The following is a 22,555-nucleotide window of genomic DNA, read 5'->3' as shown; positions in this document are numbered from 1 at the left end:
TCTCTTATTTTACATTCATCCATGACCTAAACCTTTCAAATTTCTCTCTACACAGTGCCTTCGTAAAAATATCCGCAGTGTTTTCTTCTGTACTTACTTTTATTATGTTTATCTTATTTTCCTTTACGTACTCGTGAACGTAGTGGTAATGAACTTCAATGTGTTTAGAATTTTTTGTAAAAGTTCCGTATTTTGCTATACTCATTACTCCAGTGTTATGCTCATAGATTTTTACAGGGTTATCGTCTACATTTACATCGAAGATTTTAATTAGTTCTCTGATAGTCATTACTTCGCTCACCGCTTCCGATAGAGTAACATACTCTGCATACGTCGAGGCTTTTGTCACACACCTTTGTTTTTTAGACTTCCATCCAATTACATTTCCATACAATCTAATTACATACCCACAAGTCGATTTCCTATCTATATAATCTCCTGCCCAATCAGCGTCCACATAACAATCTATCGTTTCGCACTTTTCATTTCTTTTATAATGTAGCCCTAAATCTCTAGTCCGGTACAAATATTTCAATATTCGCAAGGCATATTTAAAATGTGTCTCGTTACAACAATCTTGAAATCTACTCAGGTAATTCACACTATAACTTATATCGGGTCTGGTATTTACACTAATATACAGCAATGCGCCAATTAAATTCTTGTATCCAATGTCCTCTCCATTTATCTCACCTTTTTCAATTTTTAAGTTGGTCTCCATAGGTGTACAGTACAATTTGCTATTATGTAATTTATATTTGTTTGCTAATGATTCTATGTATTTCTTTTGGCTTAATCTCATTTCATTTTTTAAATAATCATACTCTATATTTATTCCAAGATATTCTTTTACTTCACCTAAATCTTTCATTTCAAATTTATCAGTTAATAATTTTTTTACACTTTGTATCTTCTCTTTGTTTTTACTACAAATCAACAAATCGTCTACGTATATTAACAAATAAACAACATTTTCTCCCTCTCCATAAGTATATAGGCACAGCTCTATATTGTTCTTCTTAAAACCTAATCTTGTCACATACTTATCAAAACACTCATACCAGTCCCTCGGACTTTCTTTTAACCCATAAAGCGCTTTCGATAATTTACAAACTCTATTCGTTCCATCCGCATATCCCTTTGGTTGATTTACATATACCTCCGAGGTTACTTCACCATTTAAAAAGGCAGTTTCTACATCCATTTGCTCAATTATTAATCCATTTTGACAACAATATAATAGCAATATCTTAAAGGTCTGATTACTCGCCACTGGAGAATATATGTCATCGGCTATGTTTCTTTGTTGAAATCCCCTTACCACTAATCTAGCCTTATACCTGTCCTCTGATTTTTTCGTGTAAACCCATTTTACATCTAATACTTCTTTGCCTTTTACCCTTTCTACCAATTTCCAAGTTTTATTCTTATAGAGACATTCTATTTCCTTATCCATAGCCTGTTTCCAAACTTCATTATTTTCGCAACAAATCGCCTCCTCAAATGTACGAGGGATATCTACTTTACAATAATTTGCATGAATCTCGCAAATATTTTCCTTTTCTGGATACCTTACTGGAGTTTTCTTAATACATGTAGATCTCCTAGTAGTGTTTGAGCTTTCAGTACTACTATCATTTTCATTTTCCCTACCTTCTAACTCTTCCTTATCCATACCATCCAATGAATAGTTATCTTCGCTATCATTTCTATCTGCCTCTAATGAATTTTCCTCAAAACCGATACATTTAGTGTCTGTCTCTATGACCTCTACATGTCTAGCTATTGTTATTTTCCCACCTAATAGGACTCTGTATTCTACTTCACTATATCCTAATAGAATTCCCATATCTGCCTTCTTGTTCCATTTGGAAACTCTTTTTTGTTCTGGCCTTCTTACAAAAACTTTACTTCCATATAGATGTAGATTTTTAACACTTGGTTTTCTCCCGAAGAATATTTCAAAAGGTGTCTTTCTCTCTATAGAATTCGCTAATATTCGATTTTTCAAGTATACCGCTGTACAAACTATTTCTGGCCAGTACCTTTTATGTACTTTCGCTTCCGCTAACAAGCAACGCGCCATGTCCATCATTGTTTTATTATACTTTTCCGCTGTCCCGTTTAATTCATGTACGTATGTTGGGCAATTATTTATTCTTATACCTTTATCCCTAGCAAATTTATAAATTCGATTATTTAAATATTCTTTACCATTATCGCATCTTAATATTTTTAACCTCTTGCCCGTTAAATTTTCGGCTTCATTTACGAGCTGTACGAAAGAATCAAAGACCTCATCTTTTGATTTTATACAATAGATCCTAGCTATTTTACTATAATCATCGATAAATGAAATAAAATATTTTTCTCCATTGAATCCGGTAGTCTTAAAGGGACCACATACATCCGTATGAATAATTTCCATTATTTCCCTAGCCTTAGTTCGATTATTTTTGAAAGGTAAGTTATGCATTTTGCTTTCTATACACACCCTACATTTCAAAAGTTCCTTTTCAAATTCATTCGGTATGCCAGTCACTAGCTGCTCTTTACCTAAAATATTTAAGTATTTAAAATTTACGTGTCCTATGCCATCCTATGCCATCTTCCCTTTTTACTCAACTACTATGTTCGGCGCTGTTTACTAAGTGCTTCTTCCCTTTCAATATACTTTTTATTCTATATGTCCCATTCTCTTTGAACGCTACAGCTCTAAGTTTATTATCCTCATCTATTACTTTCGCAATATTTCCTTTGGAAATAACCGTATTCTTATTGTCTGTTAGTTTACCTAAACTAATCAAATTTGCGGACATTTCTTTCGCGTAAAATACTTTCCTCATATTTATTTTATTTTGTTTTCCGAATGCTTCAAAATAACTTATAACATTCCCAACTTTTGTCGCTTTTATCGGTCTATTATCGCCTAAATATATATTTACCGGTTCTTTTAGGTCGATAGATTTATCAAAATAATTTATATCATTAATTATGTGATCGGTACAACTGCTATCTAATAGCCACACTATTTCGTTCTTCAGTCTTATGTTTTCCAATCTCCTTCTGCATACGATCTGCAGTGCCGTCGACTCTTTCAAGTACATTTCATCGAACCTTTTTATTATATCATACGCCGTTTTTCCTTCCCTAACATACTCCAATTGTCTGTTCGATATTGCACTATAAATTATATTTATCGCCTTCAAATCCTTTTTGTCCCAGTCTTCATCGTCTCTTTCGTTCTTCATTCTAGTTGTAACAACCTCGCATTCCTTATACTTGAGAAACATCGTGATTCTTTGCTTCCACAATCCATAATCCTCACCATCGAATATAGGTATCATGATTTCCGATCTCTCCATTTTAATTGATTTTTCTTTTTTTTATTTTCTTACTCAAGCGTTCCTACGTGCTCGAAGTATATTTTTTCCTCTGAAAGTTTTTTTTTTTCTTTACTGAAAACTCACTCGCAAGATCGTAACCACGCACTAAATATCTTGCAAAACTAGTAACCACGCTCTGCTACCATGTTAAGGAAATTCGAGGATTTGGAAATACAAATAATTGACTATATTTCACACACAACAGCTATATATCTATATTACTCTCTGAAGAACGTCTTGCACGCACGCTTGTCGCCAACCGACTATCCAGAATCTTCTAACGGCAGTCTTTTGTCTCAACTAAGACCCGGAGGCCCTCTGACCCTTACACACACACTCTCATGTACAGTGTAAATGTATCACTTCCCTAACAGAGTAGTATATCGATGTTATTGCTATACAGGAATGTTTTAGTTTCTAGGGCCCTTTGTTGTAGGCCGTTAGAGTTCCAGGCTGCTATTTTAAGCGTGTCTATTTTCATTTTTTGCTCATCATGTTAGTAAGTAATTGTAACATGACTGTTATCTGCTGTGTTTGCTGTCTGAGGAGTTCGTTTTGTTCGCTTATCATTTTTGTGAGTATTTCGGTGTTTTTTATGGATTGTTTTATTAACTCTTTGATTTCTGTAGCGTCGTTGCTGTGGTTGTTCTGTTCTTGATTGTCTAAGGGTGACGACCGGTTGACTACTTGCGCGTAGCTTCGGTTTCTAACGGTGTTGGTGTTAGTGTGGTTATTGTTCATTACATGCTGTGTATTTAGTGTTGACATAGATTCTGTGTAGTCCTGTTGCGTGTGGAAATTGTTGTGTGTCCTGTTTCGAATCGGCCGGAAAAGTTTGCTTTGTAGTTGTTTTCTGACTACGCAGCCTTTGTAGCTGGCTGGGTGATTTCCACCGCAATTGTGACATTTTACGTCATTTATTTTTCCCGTGTGTGGGCAGTTCACTGTTAGGTGCTTTCCTGCGCATTTGACACACGCCGGGTTTCTATTGCAGTAGTTTTTTGTGTGACCGTATTGTTGACACCGCATGCATTGTGATATGTCTTTTTTATGTCTGGGTGGCTCGACTGTGATTATTGTGTCTGAGATTTTTTTAATTTCAAATATTTCTTTGTTGTTGCTTTTCGGTTCTAGCTCTATTAGGAATAGTGGTAGTGGTTGCTTAGTGTCAAATCTGGTTATATTGTTGATCGTTCTTACCTGGTGTCCGATCTTGGCCAATTCCTCGCATATTTTGTTTGTATTTGTTTTAGGGTGTAGCTCTTGTCGGATTTGGGTTGGTAAGTGCGATACCCAGCGTCTTCTGTCAGTGAGCTGAAGGAGTTTTGTGTAGGAATTTCTTGTAGCCATTGTTGTCTTTCTGTTTCTGTGGTCCTCCTATCGTTTGTGTTTGTGTTTATTTTTCTTTTTTTGCTGGGAGTTCCAGCTTTCGTTATGTTGTGGTAGATCCTTGTTGGTATTGCTCTTTACGTCGTCTTTTTGTATTATTTCCATTTCTATTTCTTTTGTATGAGCAGTCCTGTACTTGTTATTTTAATTGGGCTCTGTTGGTCTACTGCCCTGTTTATAGCGTATGTTTCTCCTTTGTTTAGTATTCTTATCGATGGTATTTTTTCCATCCTTGATTGGTTCTGTTGCTCTACTCTTGTCGCACAATGTCGGAGGCACTAGATTTCACGTCCGCATAGCTCGACTGCTCGGGCAGAACTCGAAGATGTTTTACGGGCAAAGAATTTCAGGATTTTTGCCAAGGTAGACACATCAAACTCCACTTAATAGCGACCGGTGCGAGTAGGGCCAATGGACAGGTAGAGCGTATGATGCACACGCTAAAGAGTATGTTTACAACGGTAGAAACGACCGGGCGGTCGTGGCAAGACGCGGTTGGGGAAATACAACTGGCTTTAAATTGCACCATCAACCGTGTGACTAAGTCGAGCCCCTTAGAACTACTGATCGGTAAAGCAGTAAGACCATATGACTTTATACTACCCGACAACATAGAAGAAAAGACAATAGACATCGCTGAAGTAAGACAACAAGCCCTAAGAAATCTATATTACTCTTAATCTATACTAGTCTCTATTAGTGCCAAATACGACAAGGACAGATTTAACAAAAGAGAGCTCGAATAGTTAGGTTTAATCTCGGTGACTTTGTGTTACGAAAAAACGAAGAGAGAAATCAGACGAAGTTAGATCCCAAGTTCAGGGGTCCATTTGTGATAGCAGAGATTTTAGGAGGGGATCGGTATACGTTAGAAACCTTAGACGGCAAAAGATCGTAAAGACAGTCGTGATAGACTAAGAAAAATGCCGGAAAATGGCGTTCCTGCTGAGTTGGACGTCTGCGGTGATGACAACGACGATGATAATAACGATGCAAGTACACGGACCTCAGAGGAGCATTAACATCACGTTGTGGTCGTAGTAATATGTTCACTGTGACGTCTTGCGCTTCCAGAGTACGTCCAGTGCGACGTCTTGCGCTTCCAGAACATGTCCAGTGTAATGTCTTGCGCTTCCAGAGTACGTCCAGTGCGACGTCTTGCGCTTCCAGAACATGTCCAGTGTAACGTTTTGCGCTTCCAGGGTACGTCCAGTGCGACGTCTTGCGCTATGAGATACACCCAGTGTGTGGTGTTTTGTATTTTGAGATACACCCAGTGTGTGGTGTTTTGTATTTTGAGATACACCCAGTGTGTGGTGTTTTGTATTTTGAGATACACCCAGTGTGTGGTGTTTTGTATTATGAGATATGCCCAGTGTGTGGGGTTCTGTACTTTTGTAATACACCCAACGTGGTAATAGGATCTAACAAACTGAGATTCGTCCGTTTACGAAATCGAGAATAATCTGTTGTGTCATTACGTTCTGACTGATAACTCATAGAATGCAACTAGCACTTCGAATACAAATTATAACGACACGAATTCTTGTTGTCAAACCTCCGAACGAAATTTTGTTGCTACCCTGCTTACTTGGACATTTAGTTAAATCGTAAATAATGGCAGTTGCATCGAAACCAATATAAGAATACACGATATTTTAGATACACCCGAGGACGGGTGATCGTCAGAATGGCCGTGTCGGAGATGGAAGGACAGCGGGTTTTCGCGTTCGGAATGTTGGGAAAAACCCCAATACCCTAATCCAGACTTTTACTATAGCTGCACTTAAGTAATAAAAATAAGGAATAGTTTTAATGTTCCAATCTGACTTTATGACGATGGGTTTGGGCTCGAAGTGACATAGCGGGTCACTAGACGTAGCTATGGTCACGGGAGGGACGTGTACCTGACAGAGGTATGAAATGATTATATGGCTCTCCTTAAAAACAAAGATTGACCCGAGAAGTGGGGACAGGTGTATATAAGGGCAGTTTCTTTTGGATGAAGAGAGAGTTAGTTTATTAGTTAGTCGTTGGACGAATTACTGATTGAGTTGTCGAGAAGTTTCCCGAATCGAGTAGTACGTTGATACTTGTCCTCCCGTGGATTCGTTATCGAACCTGAATTTGTTGTCACCATCATCTCGAACATCCTATCGCCATTACTCATAGCCTCTTGTAGTGCCCACATTCGTACTGATAAATATTAGCCACATTCGCGACGGTAAAGTAAGTAAAGGTTCATAGAACGCCCCAAAATGCCAACCGGACTCCGACATATAAATTTATAGTACAATAATAAATTAGATTTTTTTATTTATTATATAATTCTCACTTCTAGGTGACATAGAATGAGATTTGATTTACAAAACATATAAAATCACACAGCCTTTCATCCCATATCATACCTTCCTGGCCTTACACTCTTAGTTTGTATCCGCACATACCCCTATCTTTTGGATGTCATTTTGGAACTTAATGTCTATTCTTGTTGCTAATGTCAGAGAGAGCATCAAACATCTTTTTACTTATATCTAAACTTTTGCCTAAGCCTACTTATTTGATTTTGCTAATCTAAACTATCCTAAAATATATTACTATGATCTACAAACTACAGATTAAGCACTTCTCTTGTCCTTCCCTTCCTCTTTATTGTCCTATCCAGTTTTCTTAATCAGTTAACAGAGGTACTTTTTCCTTTTTCATTTAATAATTTTTCTATATTGCATGTTCTGTCCCCCTCCCCAATCCTCGCATCCCTGTGTAGTCTTCCAGTGCTTTAGAATCTCCAAGTCTCTCTCACGTAAAATGTACCTCCTTCTATCTTTACTTTCCCAAAATCTGTTGTTCACTTCAACATTCCCACACTTAAACCAACAGTTCTTGTGATCAACAATTAGCTCACCCTTTATCCTTTTTTTTCTAAGTACTTGACTTAAGTAGACAGAAACAAGTGGTAAACTTATACCATCTGTTATATCTTGTTCTATTTATTCTGTTGTACTCTTTTTAACTGTGCACTTCCTTATCTCTTTCCCTTATAATCTTTTTCTCCATTTTCCTTTCTATGTTCCTCATCTGCTCCATTTCTTTCTGACTCCATCCAATCTTCCACATAATTCTCTTCCTTCCTTACTATTTAATGTAACATCCAATTTTATCCTTTTCCCCTTCAAACATTGTTCCATTAAACTGTTACCTCTCCCTGTTTTGTTTTCGAACTTCATGGCTCTTATTATCCTGGTCTCTATTCTTATTAGTAATAAATTATGTTAATATAATTATATTTAGGATTTCAGTTAATTTAAATTGACTAATTAATAGACACCGACATAAAATCTTTATTACAAAAAATAAATTAATTCATTCTACATACAAAAATACAACTAATATTAATAATACTCTCTATTTAGTGATGATTTAATAATTATATTGTTATCAAGAATCATCATTATCAAAGCATGACAGTAATGACACCTGTAAAATTAATAGTTTATGATGTACGGCATATAATGCACAAATATCATAAACCATACTTAAGAGGTGATAAAAATTTCTGAAATATATATTTTTCTTTTTTAAGAATTAAAAAACGCTTATTAATAATTACTTTTAAAATCTGTATAAAAATTTTATAAAGAAAACTAATCGCAACAGTCTGTGGTTTGATAATTAAGAGTATGTTACACGCATTAAATTGATCTTATTTTATAAATTATAAGATTAGAAAAGAATTATGGCTTCGTGATTCATTTACAGAAATGTTTACACGTATTAGTTTGTACAAAAAATTTTATACGTATGTGCTCAAAAATTAAATAATATCAACTTTGAGGCAACTTTGTCCTAAATGCCAGATGAATATTCAATTTCAATGTACAACATATCGGTTACATTTAATAATTCGACTTTGCACATCAAACATAAACGTAAAATTTTTATTCATAACATGAATTTTTAATTTAGAATTTAACGTGTATAATGTCATTCATTGTCTATTTTGTACAATCTTAATATTAATATCTTTAATTCTTTTTAGGATATACATATAAATCGTAAACAATTGTTTAATACTCAAAGGTATACTTTGATATTTTCAATTACAATGAATTTATGTTTATTTTACTAAGGAAAAAGATCTATATATTCCAGTCTTGCATTATGATATTATGTCATATGTTTAGTAAGAACATGTGACTGAGCGTCTCATTTATACAGAAAGGAGGACTTACTTGTTTATGGTTTAAATATAGACAATTTATAAAATTACGAAATAATATTAATGAATGTAAAAATGATTCTCTTCACTTTTTACAAATTCACATTCTTCCACGATTAATATGTAAATTTTAGTAGTAAATTTCAGTAATTATAATTAGTATTCTCTATTAATTAACTGGAAATTGTACTTTAGTATTATCGTTTAGATGACATTACTGTTTGTAATTATGTTCCTATTCCTTAAAATAAGGTACAGTAAATAAGTATTGCTAATTCTATCAATATACATCTGCCACTTTTAAGTGATTGGTCCCTAACACAAAAATCTCCTAATAGAGTGTTGTACAATAAAGTGCTTTAAATTAAAAAATATCTAGCCTCTTCTAACTACTTTTTTCCTTTAAACTATATTGCATACTAAAATATTAATATATATATATATATATATTAAATATAATATATAATATATATATATTTTTTAAACTAAATATTAATATATACTTCAACATTTACTTTTGTACTTCTGTGTAAGTCGCATTTGTTCTATTCTTTCAGTATACTGACATTCAATTTCTTTAAGTTTTTCCTCTTGAGTACTAACTATTGCATCAAGCTTTTGTTGTAGTTGATTCATGGCTTTTTTGTATCCTTCCTCTATACGTTTACCTTCACTTAATGAAAATTTCTCTTGATTCACTGCATACTCCTAAAAAATTTTTAAATATTAAATTTGTAAGATAGAGGAAAATTAATAAAATGGGTATAATAGATATGATTTACTTTTCTATTACAAAATTACCTTGTAGTTGTTCGCAGTCTTTTTTGCTGACTGATATTTAGTTTTTAACGTATCAATATTACTTTTCATTTCTTTTTCTCTTTCTTTTAACGTTTTTATCTCTGTTTTCAAATTTTCTTCACTTTCCTGTAACTGCTGTAATTTTTCATTCATTTCAACTTCTTTATCTTTTACTTCCCAAATTTCTCTAACCCATTTAGTCATAACTTTAGCCATTAGATTTCTCTCTTCATCCACATCACTTTCTTTTTGTTTTAATTCTTCTTGCAACTTTTCGATTTCCAACTGTTTTGCTACCAATTCTTTATAACAAGTTTCAATCATTTGACTAAATCGATCCTTCGCCACTTTTAAATTTTCTACTTCCTGCGTCTTTTCGTGACATATGTTTTTTAATTTTGAAAACTGTATTAAAACTGCTTTATATGTTTCTTCCAACTCATTCCTTTTTTCTCGATCATGTTCCTCTATACGTTTAAGTTCTTCATGTACCTTCTGTTCCATCTCTTCACGTAACTCTTTTACCATAACTTCCCTTATTTTTAGAAAATCTGTGCCATCACTTGAACTACCTGGTGATAAATTTAATTCAGGAAATACTTGCTTTTGATGCTTAACGTATTGTTCAAATTGTTTAGCTTGATTTTTTAACTTTAAAACAAATTGATCTCTTTCCATTTTTATTTTGTCAAAGTCTTTTAATCTTTCTAGTTCCTCTTCCTTTCCTTGTAAATCTGTTTCTAATTGTTTGATTCTTTGCTCCATAACATAATTACTCTTTCTTCCAGCCTTCAGATGATTTATCTTAATACTTAATTGTGTCGCCAAATCTTTGTAATGAGAAAGTTCTTTTTCCAATACACATTTTGAATTTAATGATATTTCACTATTTTTTTTTAACCTACCCTCGAAATTTCCAATTATATTTTTCGTTTCTGATAATTCTACTTCTAACTGCGCGATTTTATCTTTATAAATGCTTGTTTCACTAATTAAACTGTCACATTTATTTTTTAAATCTTCATTTTCTATTTGATACTGAGATACTTTTAATTTTACATCATCAGAGTCTTCAATCTTTAAATTTCGCTTGATACTTGATAATTCAGAATCAAGTTTAGAAATTTTAGTAATAAGATTATTCCTTTCACTAATTGCATTTTCGTATTTCTTTTTCCAAGATTCTTGAGATATTTCCATCTGTGCTGTCTTTAATTTAGCATCATCTAAGGCAGATTGATATTCCAATACTTTTTTATGTTCTTTAACTGCAGCATGTAGTTTATCTTCTAAACGTTTACAATCTTCTTCTAACTATAAATGTATTAAGTTTGATGAATTTATATATAGCAGACAAACAATAATAAACAAGATATATATACCTGATTTATTTTTTCTAAATGTTCAGAACAATGATCTGGCAAGTGAACACTTATCTCTTGGTTAGGGTGGGCATTGCGTAATTCATTTAAAGCTTCTTCTTTAGCTGTAAATATTAAATTTATGATAGGTCTTAGTAAAATTTTTAAACATATGAAAGAATAAAAGACATCCAAATTTTATTGTTTTAAGCGATATCAATTTTACCTTTTTCAATTTCTTGGTGAATTTTGTTTGTGTATTCATCTTTCTTTTTCCTTTCACAATTTAGATCTTTTTCTAATTCAATTACTTTATTTCTGTACATGTCGCACTCTTCCGTTAATTTTTCTGTTATCTTTACTTGTGCCCTTAAATCATGTTGGTATCTTTCTATATCTATTTCACGCTCTTCTAAGCTAGTATATTTTTCTCTTAACATTTTGATTTCAGATTTATGTTCACTTATTAATTGTTCTTTTGTACTACAGATATCTATATACAATTCTTTAACACGATCCAACTCTTTTTGCGTTTGTTCCAATTGCACACTGTAAGTTAAAACATTTATCTCATCCATTTTAAACGTTATGATATTAACAAGCAAAAGATATATTTACAATAACAGAAATATGTTGCTACTTACGATAATTGCACTACTTCAACTCGTGCTTCTTGCCTAACTCTTTCTACAGCTTTAGCATGTATTTCTAAATATTCTTTATTGTACTCATCAATGGTGTCTTTTTCTTGCTGATTTATGTTTTCTTGATGTAATTTTATAAGTGTTTCTTCATTAATTGCTAATGTTTCTTTTAATTTCTGTTCTAATTTTGTTTTTTCTTCTCTCAATGATTCGCATTGTTTTTTTACATCACTGAGATGATTGGACAACTTCTGTATTTGAGCATTTGCTTTCAATGCTTCATTCGTAAGTACAGATTTCAATTCTTGTTCTAGTTCATTAACACGTTTAGCGTATCGAGCTGCTTCTTGTCGACATGTATTTGCTGCAATTAAAGCTTTATCAACTTCTTTTTCTTTTTGTGATAAAGTATTTTCTAATCGAGTTATTTCTTTCCTTTTGACAGCTTGTCCAGCTAAACATCTACAAAGATAACAAGATAACAATAAAATTAATATTCTACCACATAATAATTTCATGCAATATAAAATTACTTTTAATTAAAATGAATTACCTTTGCAATTCTCCCCTTAATTTATTTGTGATATCATCATAGGGCTTTGATTTTGTTTTATTATGAAAATCGCCTAATTTCATTTGTCTAATAGAATCAGATTCTTCTTCTAATGTTGTAGCTAACAATGAATCATACTGTGCAGCATCATTTTTTGCTATCTCTAATTTATTCTATATATATATATAAATACATTATTATTTTTAATATAAATCTTGCACATTTTTTAAACATATTTTAGGATATATAGTGGATTGAAGCTGTTCCTTAAATGTAAATTAATACTTTAAGTACCTGTAATTCTTGAATCATTTTTTGCATTTCTTCTTTTTCTTGTGTTAAAACTTTAATTTGTGCTTGAAGCTGCATTACTTGCTGAGCATTATTTGTAGCCATAAGATTTCGACACTGCGTCTGACTTTCTTCTAATACTTGTGCTAAACGATTCATTGTATCTCCTTTCTCTACCATTAATGTTTCATTCGCTCTTCTTACATCAGCTAATTTATTTTCCAAAGTGACATAAGATGCTTCCTATTAAAATTCAAGAAAATCAAACATGAAATTACGGTAATTTAATGAATTAAAATATAATTTTTCTGGTATAAATATGACTTTTTAATAGTACTCTCATGCAAAGAAAATAAGTACATATATGAAAACCAAGAAACTTATATAATTATACAATATGTTCTTTACAAGAGCATTATAATTCTCAAAAAATACAATATCAACAACTTGCCCAAATACAATGATTGTTGGAATCCATATTGAACAGCTATGACACAAATATTTATTATTATTATTATCATCATTATCATCATCATTATTACCATCACCATCATTACCATCACCACCACCACCATAATCATTATTATTATTATATTTGTAACTTAATGAATATTAACAAATAACAATATTTTAGTTTGTTTATATTTATATTTATAATATTTAGTGTGTCTTTATTATAATAATTTATAATAAAAAGATATACACTAAAATCTAATCATCTATCAATATACATTAAGTTATAAATAAATATGAGCAAAATGTAATACATAATGTAATACTAGAAATACCTTTGCATTAAGTTTGTCAGTAAGAACATCTATTTGAATTTGCATATTCTTCATTTCAACAGCATGTTTCTCTTGCGCTTGTTTCAAAAATTTTTCATGTGTTTTATCATTTGCTTGTAATGCTTGTACTCTTTCTAATACAGCTATTTTTTGTTGTAATTCTATCACAGAATCTCTTGCGACATTTAATTCTTCTGTCATCTAAATTTTGTAATTTTTATAATTAGGTAATTAATGCATCTAATGCTATTGTAACGATAAAACCATTGTTCAAAATAGTACAGGAAAGTCTTACATTTTGATTAGTTTTCTCTAAAACTGCATTTTTCTCCTTCAATGATGTTATTTGATTATGAAGATCAGCAATCTCAGCTTTTGCATCAACTACAAGAAACACTTAATTTTATAATCCTTTATCTAGATAACATTTTATGAACATGTTTCATTAAATCTTACCCAAAGCATGTTGCGTTTGATTTCTAGATATGTTTGATCTTTCAATATCAGCCTGTAAAAGTGTTATTTTCCTACTAAGCTGGTTCTTCTCTTCTTCTTTTTCCAACCGAACTTGTTGCAATTCTTCTGTTAATCGCTTAACTTCTTTCATTCGCACTGTATATAAAACTTCTAATTGTTCCTTACTATCATACTCGGCCATTTTATAAGCTACACCATCATCTGTTGATCTGCCATTTGGACTTGTTTTGTAACAATGATTTATATGATCAGATGTAACATTGTCACCACCTCCAAACTCATGAATTTGCTTACATTGTACATTATTGTCATATCCATCGATATAACCATTATTTGAATAATTTTTACCTTGAGCATCGTAATGATTAGCTGGTGTGTGATAATTATATGAATAATTTTCATTAAATGTATAATCTTCCTCAACTTGGGTTCTTAAATCTTTAGAAAATGCAGAGTTTGGTAATCTTGTTAGTTCATAAGGTGTTTCAGCAATAATATTATGCATATCATTATCCTTATTATTTTTAGAATATGGGGTGTCAGTTTGATCATATACACCAAAGTCTCTTTGTATATTGGAGATTGAAGGAGCGATTTCCATCTCCGACCTATGATTTATTATAGTGCTATCATAGTTATTTGAATTTTTGACATGATCATAAATACCAAATTCTTTCTGTAATTGAGATACAGTTTGATCTTTGGATGATATAATTCTCTGAGGAGAATTTAACATAGTATTAGTAACTTCTGATCCTTTAGTACTATCTTGATAATGGCTGTCATTAATAGAACTAGTGTCAGATTCATCATCTAAATCATCAAATGCATTGTCCAAGAGATCCTTGATCTAAAACATTAAACGTTATCTATTAAAATTACAATCATTGAAGAATAAACTCTTTTGGATAGAACTTTTTAATTAAACCGCAAATCAAGCAATAAAATTGGAAAGTTAAAATAAAGAAAGGAATAAAGTAAAGGAAGATGCACCTCTTTATTACGTTGCTTAGCATCTTCTTGTTCTTCATCTTCTTCTAAGTCTTGTATATTTGTATTTAGTTGGATATTTTCTGAACCTAAAAATAAGCTCAGACCTGGACCCTCCATTCCTATCGTCTGGCATACACGAATTTATCATAAAAACCAAACATTTATAGCCAACATATTTTTGTTTATAACACCATAACCTAAACGCAACAAGTGGGTCACAGAAAATTAGTTTGAACTATAATCCCAGGTTTAACAATACATTACAAAGTCTTAATAAGCTCATTTTTACTAATCTCAATAAGTCCACGACAAACAACTCCGAGATTATTAAATTTTTGGAATGATTATACGCTCTGCAATTTGCTTGTAAACAATCTTTGAAAAGTCAAAATGCATTACAGGAAGTCTATATGCGGAAGTAAGCTTTCTGATTATCTCTGCTTTTCTATTGGTTCATTCATAGAGCATTACTAGCGATGATAGTAGCGTATTTCCTTCAAGAAATATTTAACTGTAAAGGATTTACGTGGATATATGTATATTAGTACTAATAACAATAATTTCAACGGTGTAAAAAATAACGTTAGTCTCAACTTTGAACATGAAAGCAGTAATACAACGTGTGACAAAAGCTAGTGTTTCAGGTAATGAATAGGTTATATATGTTTTGTTGTAATAACTAACTTGTCGTCTTTTAAGAAACAAGAATCAAAAAGAAATGTTAAATGTTACCATATGTCTATAAAATAAAAATTATATATGTATTATATATTGTATTAAATTGAATAAAACATGGTCAGAACACAGTTTCTCCTTTCTAATTCATGAGATGCATATGTACATAATAATACATGTAAGATGTATTGAACAGTATAATTTTCTATAAAATATAAAGTCATAAAGTGATGCATTAGCATTTATTTCAATTTAATTTCATTAGAACGTATAAAACGTTTTTCGCTATTATCATTATATATACTCAATTTATTCTCTATTGATACTACTATGAAATAATTTTTCAGTTAATGGTGAAATTATTAATAGTATTGGAAATGGTCTCTGCATTTTAATTGGTATAAAAGGAGATGACACAATAGAAGATATGAAATATATGTAATATATAATATTATTATAATACATATTTTGAACAAAATAATCTAGCTCAGTGTAAAATATAAAATAAAATCTTATTTTTCTTAGAGTAAAAAAAATACTGAATATTAAAATGTTTGATGATGATAATAATAAAAAATGGAGTAAAAATGTTATGGATAAAGAATATGAAATATTATGTATTAGTCAGTTTACATTGTACCATACCCTGAAAGGAAATAGATTAGATTTTCATAAAGCCATGCCTGCCCAAACAGCTGAATCATTTTATAATAATTTTCTTATTGAACTTGGTAAAAATTATAAACCAGAATTAATTAAAGGTAAATAATCAATAACTATAAGCTATTAACTTCATATGAAGATATGTTGTTTATTGCATTTGAATAGAATGAAAATAAAATGAACTTCTATCAAATCGTTATTAGATGTTTGTTCAGAAAAGTAATACATTCATTCTATCAAATACTTTCTACAGATGGTAAATTTGGAGCAATGATGGAAGTTAATATAAAAAACAGTGGACCTGTAACATTAGAAATAGAATCTCCGCTTAAACTTAACAAATCAAACCAATGTAATGATACACAATGAATATTGATGGAAAATCAAAATGAAAATATATGAATATTAATTAAACATACAATAAATGTTATTAAATACATAATTTTATATATTTTTCTAATTTTTTCCCTCTATTTATATATAGATATGTTTCTCTGTCATTTAACAGTTTCTATGATAAATTCATTCCCTTTCTATATTTAATAAACATTGTTCTTGAGTGATATAATTTGAACCCAATTAATTTCTATATAATTTTATAAATGTAATTTTTAATGTGGTGATATAAATACAATACTTCTTTTAAGAATGTTGTCTGATATACACATTGCAAATATATATATATATTTGTTTATTTTAATTATTTGAGTTTTTTATATAATTTTGATAGGTAAAATCTTTACAAATTTATATAATGCACATTGTTGTCATATTAACAAATATAATATAGATAGAATCAGCTGAAGAGATGTGCAGATAATTTGTCTTTAAGCGAAATACTGTTACAAATATTGTTTATAATACGTTTCATAAATGTTATTCGTCATATAGGATTCCATATATTATTAGAAGATCGTTTCTTCGATTTGATCAAACTATAACTTCGTTATAAAATGCTTGACGTTAAAAATAGTCGGATACATCGTTGTAAGAAAAACAAATAGTATGTCTAGAAAAGATTTTGATATCATCAGGGTAAGTGACAAGGCGAGGTACCTTATGTTAAAATAAAGAAAGTGATTTTCAAATATTGTATTATAATAATAAACTTACGCACATTTCTATGTAATTAAGATAATAGTTTTATATAGTATGTAATTCAGTCAGCGTGTACAAATATGAGAAATTGAAAATAAATGCAAATACATATGTATTATTATATACGGAATTATTATACGGGTATCATTTTGCATTACATTAACATTTTTAATTTTTATGTCACATTTAAATGTTTTGAACATCATCAACAGCATCAAATATGCTATGTAATTACAATTTTTTTTCGAGAGTTTTTATTATATTGAAAATACTTATTATTGCAGATAATACATTAACTCATGCATAAAAATTACTTATATTTTTATATCTACATATATAAAAATTATTACAGGTTTTTATTTTATAATAAACCTATAACAACCGTTTTTATTTCAGCGATAAATGTTATCATATAAAGGTGTAAACGTATGTGTCATCCAGAATAAAAGATCGTTTAAAAGATTCGAAACATTAACTTTGTTTACTATACTTGTTTGAACTGAAATATTTAATTATTAATTTATTAATCTCTTATTGAGACACAATGGAGAACGAGGAAAAAATGGATAAAAAGTCAATAATTGTAGAAAATGAAAAAGGTACATATCTATCATTGTTAACTTATGAATTTTTTAAAATATTATTAGCGATTCAATAATAATAGATAATTATATTTTAGATAAATCTGACGCTCCTCCACAAACAAAAAAGGTGGAAAATACAAAGAATGTGCAGTCTCAAAAATCTGATACTACAAATACTGGAAATGATGAATTAATTCATTCGCGACAAGTATAATAATATAAAAGTTCCAATATGATTGCTACCAATAGTAGTATAGCGACTATTTTTAAATAAATGTATGTATTCATTTTTCAGTCGCGCGAAGTTCAAACGGATATTGCGTATACAGAAACAGTAGGAAAATTAAAAAATCGGCTAGATACGTTGATGAATTCTTTAGCTACTCTTTCGGCAGAAAAATCTAAAATGGAAGCAAGTTTTCAACAGGATAAGAAGCAGTTGAGAAACGAACGAGACGAAGTGAGCTTACACTATATGTGTATATGTATACATATTTATATTCATATCAATATATATTCATTTATATTCTTTTTGTTAAATATAAAATATTTACAGTGTGAAAAAATAATCAAGGATTTGAAAGAAAAATTAAACAAAGTGCAAACTACGAATTACTCTGAAATCGAGCATGTGAAATGTAAATTAATTATGGAACGTCACGAAAGGGAAAGAGAGCAAGCTGATCATGCAAAAATGATAAAGTACGTAGTAAGATATGAAAAATATACGTAGAATTTGTAGTTTTAAGAGAAATTTTGTTAAAATTTCTCTTTATTTTTTAGAGAACTACAAAAATTATTACATGATGAACGACGAAACAAAGAACAACTTGAAGCACAAGTAAAAAGTCAGTTTGCACATAAGACACAATGTAAAATACTTGAAGCTGAATTAGAAATAGCTAGAAATAAGCTTAAACAAGCAGAAGAAGCAGCTAAAGAAACACCCCCGATTCTACTATCACTCCAATCTGAAATGGCTCTAATGAAGAAACAACATTTAAATGCGATACATGAAGTAATTTAAAAAAATATATATCTATTTGTATGAGATTGTTTTGTCTACTGTAGGCATGAGAATGGCTAATTAACTTTGCAGGAACAAAAAAGAGCTGCTGCTGCAGAACAACAAGCTAGAGCATTAGCAATGACTCATGAAGCAAGAGTAGCTGGTCTAGAAGCAAGACTAGCTGAACTTTCAGAAATTGTTGGAGGATATGATAGACTCAGACAGCAAGATCAACAAGCCATACAGAAACTGAAAGACCAACTAATTAATTTACAAGACTCTGAACATGAGTATATTACATTAAATAATGAACCTGAAGAGATCATTTCTAGAATAAAAAACCTGTATACCAAATTGTTAGATTTAGATAATAAAAAAAGCGAATCAGCACATGTTAAATGTTAGTTAATTAAAAATACTTTTCTTTTATATGAATAATACATTGTATAATTATTAGCAAATTTGGTTTTCAGCATTACTACATTGCTTAGATTTATATGATAAACAACAAGTTATTGATTATAAAGAAAAGTATGAAACTTTGTTACAAGAATTCGAAGATTGTAAACAGCAAATGAAGTATAGTAATGTTGGAAACATATCGTATAATATTCAGAGTCAAAATATTGCATCATCTTATGATAAAAATAGCAAAACGCAATTACATATTTTGAAAGCACATAATAATAATCTAGAAGAACGAATACGTGTTTTAAATAACGAAGTTGTGAATAAGGAAAGGGAATTGAAATTAAAATTGGAGCATCAGGAAAAGGCAAATTTTTTTCTTTTCTTTGATCATTCGGTGACAAATTAAATCAACTATATTTAAAATAACTGTGGTATAAACAACAATTGGTTATTTTTACAGTTATCTCAAGAAGAACATGGAAAATTGAGACATTTGTTATTACAAAAGGACAATGAATTTCGTAATAAAATATCTACGTTAGAGCAACAATTATTACGTCAACGAGAACGATCGATGGCTCTCATCGAAGAAAAGGATAAAGAAATTTTAACTTTAAAAACATCTTTTCACGCATTATTACCCAAAAAGGAAAATACTGCAGAAAGGAAGCTAAATACATCAAAATGTGAAAGTGGAACAGAGCCTATTACCGATTTAGTAACTGGATTATTAACAAATGACAGTCCTCCAATATTGCATTACAGTCAAGAGTTAGCAAGAAAAGAGGTGCAAGTATCAGCATCTAGAAAAAAAGTTTTAGAGTTAGAAGCAACATTACGGGAAAAACAAAGAGAAGTTATATATATAAAGGAGAAACAGAAAGAAAATATAAAAGCTTTGCAAGCTCAGATTGCGAGGTAAATTTCAAAGTGATGCATGTATTGAAAAATTGGAAGAAAGATACGTTCTCATTTGATTATATTATTCGATTTTTAGGCTCGAAGCTTGCAAGTCTAGGGAAGGTGCAAATCTTGAATATTTGAAAAATGTTTTTATAAATTATTTAACTACAAGCGATGTTTCTAGTAAACGTCATATGCTAAACGCTATTTCTACAGTATTGCGTTTTACTGCGGAAGAATTAAATAAGGTAAAGCACTAATTCATATTATGGAAATGTATAAAAAGATTAGTAGCTGATCTAATATATATCATAAAATTTATTTATTTTGTTATATTTTCGGTACTATCGCAAATGATATTTGAGTACATTATACTAACAATGTGTTCATAAATAAAAGTTAAATCTATTATCTGTAATTATTTAAGAAAGGGCACTTCCGACCGATTTCGGCGACCTTGAAATATGTTATCGGGGACATAATCCTGAATAGCTTTTCCCTATACATGTTATCGTCGCTCGGCCTTAGTTTCAGTGATATACGCAAAAGTATTTTTATCACTATGTACTTTTAAGGGGGTATTATCCTATGAATTCTTTAAGTTGAAGATTTAGTCCAACGCTGCAACTTTTTTTCGTAGTTTACTTGGTTACTTCTTCCTCATACATAATCATTTTGTATACAGTTTTAATTAATTGCCTCTTGGTTTTATCTTACTCACAATAAATGAGCATTTAGAGGCAGTATCTCACTGGCGTAGGTGATTGGAACTTTAGATAGACTAAAACAAAAAAATCAAGAAGATTCTTTAATCAATAGGCCTATCTTTAACGTACGTACTGAAATAAATAATTTATGTCGAAAATTGGCAAAATGATGAATGCTTAAGTTGCAAATTTCGAGGTTTCAATCTTTCTTCGATGATTGTTAAATAAAACAAGCATAATAAATTCAATGTTAAAATAAAGTAAATTATTTATTTTGATATGAACAGTAACAATAAACCTATTGGTTAAGAATTGTTTTGATTGGTTGAAGAATTTTCTTACTTTTGTTTTACATATATATATGTCGGGTTTACATTAGAATTAGAGTTAGGGGCGTGAAACGAAACTTCGTTTGGATTACACATTGTCGTTATGCAATAGAGAAGACATTTAATAGTGCAAATACGATTATTATAGAATTGGATAAGTAACCGTGGTAATTAGATACTCGAGAAACCAATGACAATGACCCTAGGTTCAGTAACGAATCCGCGGTCAACGGGATGATAGATGAACATGCTCACAAAATCTAAGTCGGACGTGTAATATTCACTGATCGTAAGGTTCCGTCCCGACGATGCCACAGAGGAAAACTATGATGGGGTGTATCTAAGGACACGAGATCATCGGATTCGTCGAGGATAGCCTTCGTTCGGAAAGTAAGGAAAATTGACGCTGCTGCTAATTGGTCAATCTCCATATCGGTAGTTAGAAAAGGATGCTAGCCGCCCTCGAGGGAAAGTTGCTAGTGGGAGACGTCGTTCGTTGAAAAATAGGTCTCCTCTATTTTCTCGTAGTTGGGACAAAGACTGTTTGTCTGTTTGAAGGACTTTAGTTAGCTAAATCTTAAGATTTATAACGGGCCCTCGGGCTAGCTGAATATGTACTGCGGGGACGCATCGACATCTGACAATCATCTTACTCGAAGAATAGAGTTTGCATGTGACGAGCTACGGGACAGAGACCGTTGGAATGTTTACTGTCGAATGTTGCAGCTATTTCCTTTTTAAGGAGAGCTATAGAATTACTCCATGCCTTTGTTAGATAAAGCGTTCATCCCGTGACCGCGGCTATGTCACGACCGGCATACTTCAAATCCGACGGACTGACGATAGAGATAAAGATGTGGCGGCACTTGGCGACAATGTATATCGCTGAAGTGCCTAATGAACCATCAACATCCCAACGGTCCTTCCACCGAAGGTTCTAGAAGAAAGAGCACGTGGCAACGATCGCGGACGCCTAGCAAATGCATGGACGGTGGGGATGTTGAGGGATGACAAAAGAAAGTAATCGGATCCGATCGAAAGTAAAATCATAAGAGTCAGTCTTAAAAAGTCACGCCTAGAGTTCGGAAGTAGATTGTAAAGTGTATTGATGTTAGAAAAAAAATAAAGTTTTCTTTTTTTATTTTTCACCTCAAATTACTTTTTTATTTTGTTATTTTACGTGACAGCTACGTTGGGCGACAGACTATCGCCTCGAGCCAAAGCTCACTGTCACTAATCTCGAACAATTACAATCGGATTGAATAACTACAATT

General features: G+C 31.3%; 3 protein-coding genes across 4 annotated transcripts; 2 read left to right on the top strand and 1 right to left on the bottom strand.

Moving 5' to 3' along the window:
• Positions 1–7,529: 7,529 nt before the first annotated feature.
• LOC117210366 (centrosomal protein of 152 kDa-like) lies at positions 7,530–15,337 on the bottom strand. 2 transcript variants are annotated; one of them, XM_033453316.1, is made up of 12 exons: positions 14,903–15,337; positions 13,889–14,759; positions 13,728–13,816; positions 13,433–13,633; positions 13,096–13,131; positions 12,648–12,887; positions 12,354–12,526; positions 11,801–12,262; positions 11,383–11,705; positions 11,178–11,281; positions 9,796–11,109; positions 7,530–9,702 (listed from the first exon to the last, which is right to left on the bottom strand). In XM_033453316.1, the coding sequence occupies exons 1-12, from the start codon at positions 15,017–15,019 to the stop codon at positions 9,499–9,501; spliced, it is 4,134 nt and encodes a 1,377-aa protein (XP_033309207.1). In that variant the 5' UTR covers positions 15,020–15,337; the 3' UTR covers positions 7,530–9,498. The 2 variants fall into 2 exon arrangements, with proteins under 2 accessions (XP_033309207.1, XP_033309208.1); XM_033453317.1 differs by lacking the exon at positions 13,096–13,131.
• A 22-nt stretch (positions 15,338–15,359) lies between these two features.
• On the top strand, positions 15,360–16,687 carry LOC117210380 (D-aminoacyl-tRNA deacylase 1). The gene is made up of 4 exons (XM_033453355.1): positions 15,360–15,546; positions 15,925–16,015; positions 16,103–16,338; positions 16,494–16,687. The coding sequence occupies exons 1-4, from the start codon at positions 15,504–15,506 to the stop codon at positions 16,607–16,609; spliced, it is 486 nt and encodes a 161-aa protein (XP_033309246.1). The 5' UTR covers positions 15,360–15,503; the 3' UTR covers positions 16,610–16,687.
• Positions 16,688–17,882: 1,195 nt separating this feature from the next.
• On the top strand, positions 17,883–21,213 carry LOC117210372 (GRIP and coiled-coil domain-containing protein 1). Its single transcript, XM_033453345.1, has 9 exons — positions 17,883–17,937; positions 18,018–18,130; positions 18,218–18,382; positions 18,479–18,624; positions 18,706–18,940; positions 19,022–19,331; positions 19,405–19,706; positions 19,803–20,260; positions 20,340–21,213. Exons 1-9 carry the CDS (start codon positions 17,883–17,885, stop codon positions 20,503–20,505), a joined length of 1,950 nt encoding a protein of 649 aa, XP_033309236.1. The 3' UTR covers positions 20,506–21,213.
• Positions 21,214–22,555: the final 1,342 nt, after the last annotated feature.

The sequence above is a fragment of the Bombus bifarius genome, unplaced genomic scaffold (genome assembly GCF_011952205.1).
Source record: "Bombus bifarius isolate JDL3187 unplaced genomic scaffold, Bbif_JDL3187 scf7180000008203, whole genome shotgun sequence".
Taxonomy (NCBI): domain Eukaryota; kingdom Metazoa; phylum Arthropoda; class Insecta; order Hymenoptera; family Apidae; genus Bombus; species Bombus bifarius.
This window is presented reverse-complemented; position numbering and strand designations above follow the sequence as displayed.

Coding starts and splice junctions, on each gene's coding strand:
- LOC117210366 (XM_033453316.1), bottom strand. CDS start 15,019: ATGGAGGGTCCAGGTCTGAGCTTATTTTTAGGTTCAGAAAATATCCAA. Junction 13,817..13,888: donor TCAAACGCAACATGCTTTGG/GTAAGATTTAAT, acceptor TGTTTCTTGTAG/TTGATGCAAAAGCTGAGATT. Junction 11,706..11,800: donor GTTGAAGTAGTGCAATTATC/GTAAGTAGCAAC, acceptor TTTAACTTACAG/TGTGCAATTGGAACAAACGC.
- LOC117210380 (XM_033453355.1), top strand. CDS start 15,504: ATGAAAGCAGTAATACAACGTGTGACAAAAGCTAGTGTTTCAG. Junction 16,016..16,102: donor ATAGAAGATATGAAATATAT/GTAATATATAAT, acceptor TATTTTTCTTAG/AGTAAAAAAAATACTGAATA. Junction 16,339..16,493: donor TAAACCAGAATTAATTAAAG/GTAAATAATCAA, acceptor TACTTTCTACAG/ATGGTAAATTTGGAGCAATG.
- LOC117210372 (XM_033453345.1), top strand. CDS start 17,883: ATGGAGAACGAGGAAAAAATGGATAAAAAGTCAATAATTGTAGAAAAT. Junction 18,941..19,021: donor ATTTAAATGCGATACATGAA/GTAATTTAAAAA, acceptor TTAACTTTGCAG/GAACAAAAAAGAGCTGCTGC. Junction 19,332..19,404: donor CGAATCAGCACATGTTAAAT/GTTAGTTAATTA, acceptor TTTGGTTTTCAG/CATTACTACATTGCTTAGAT.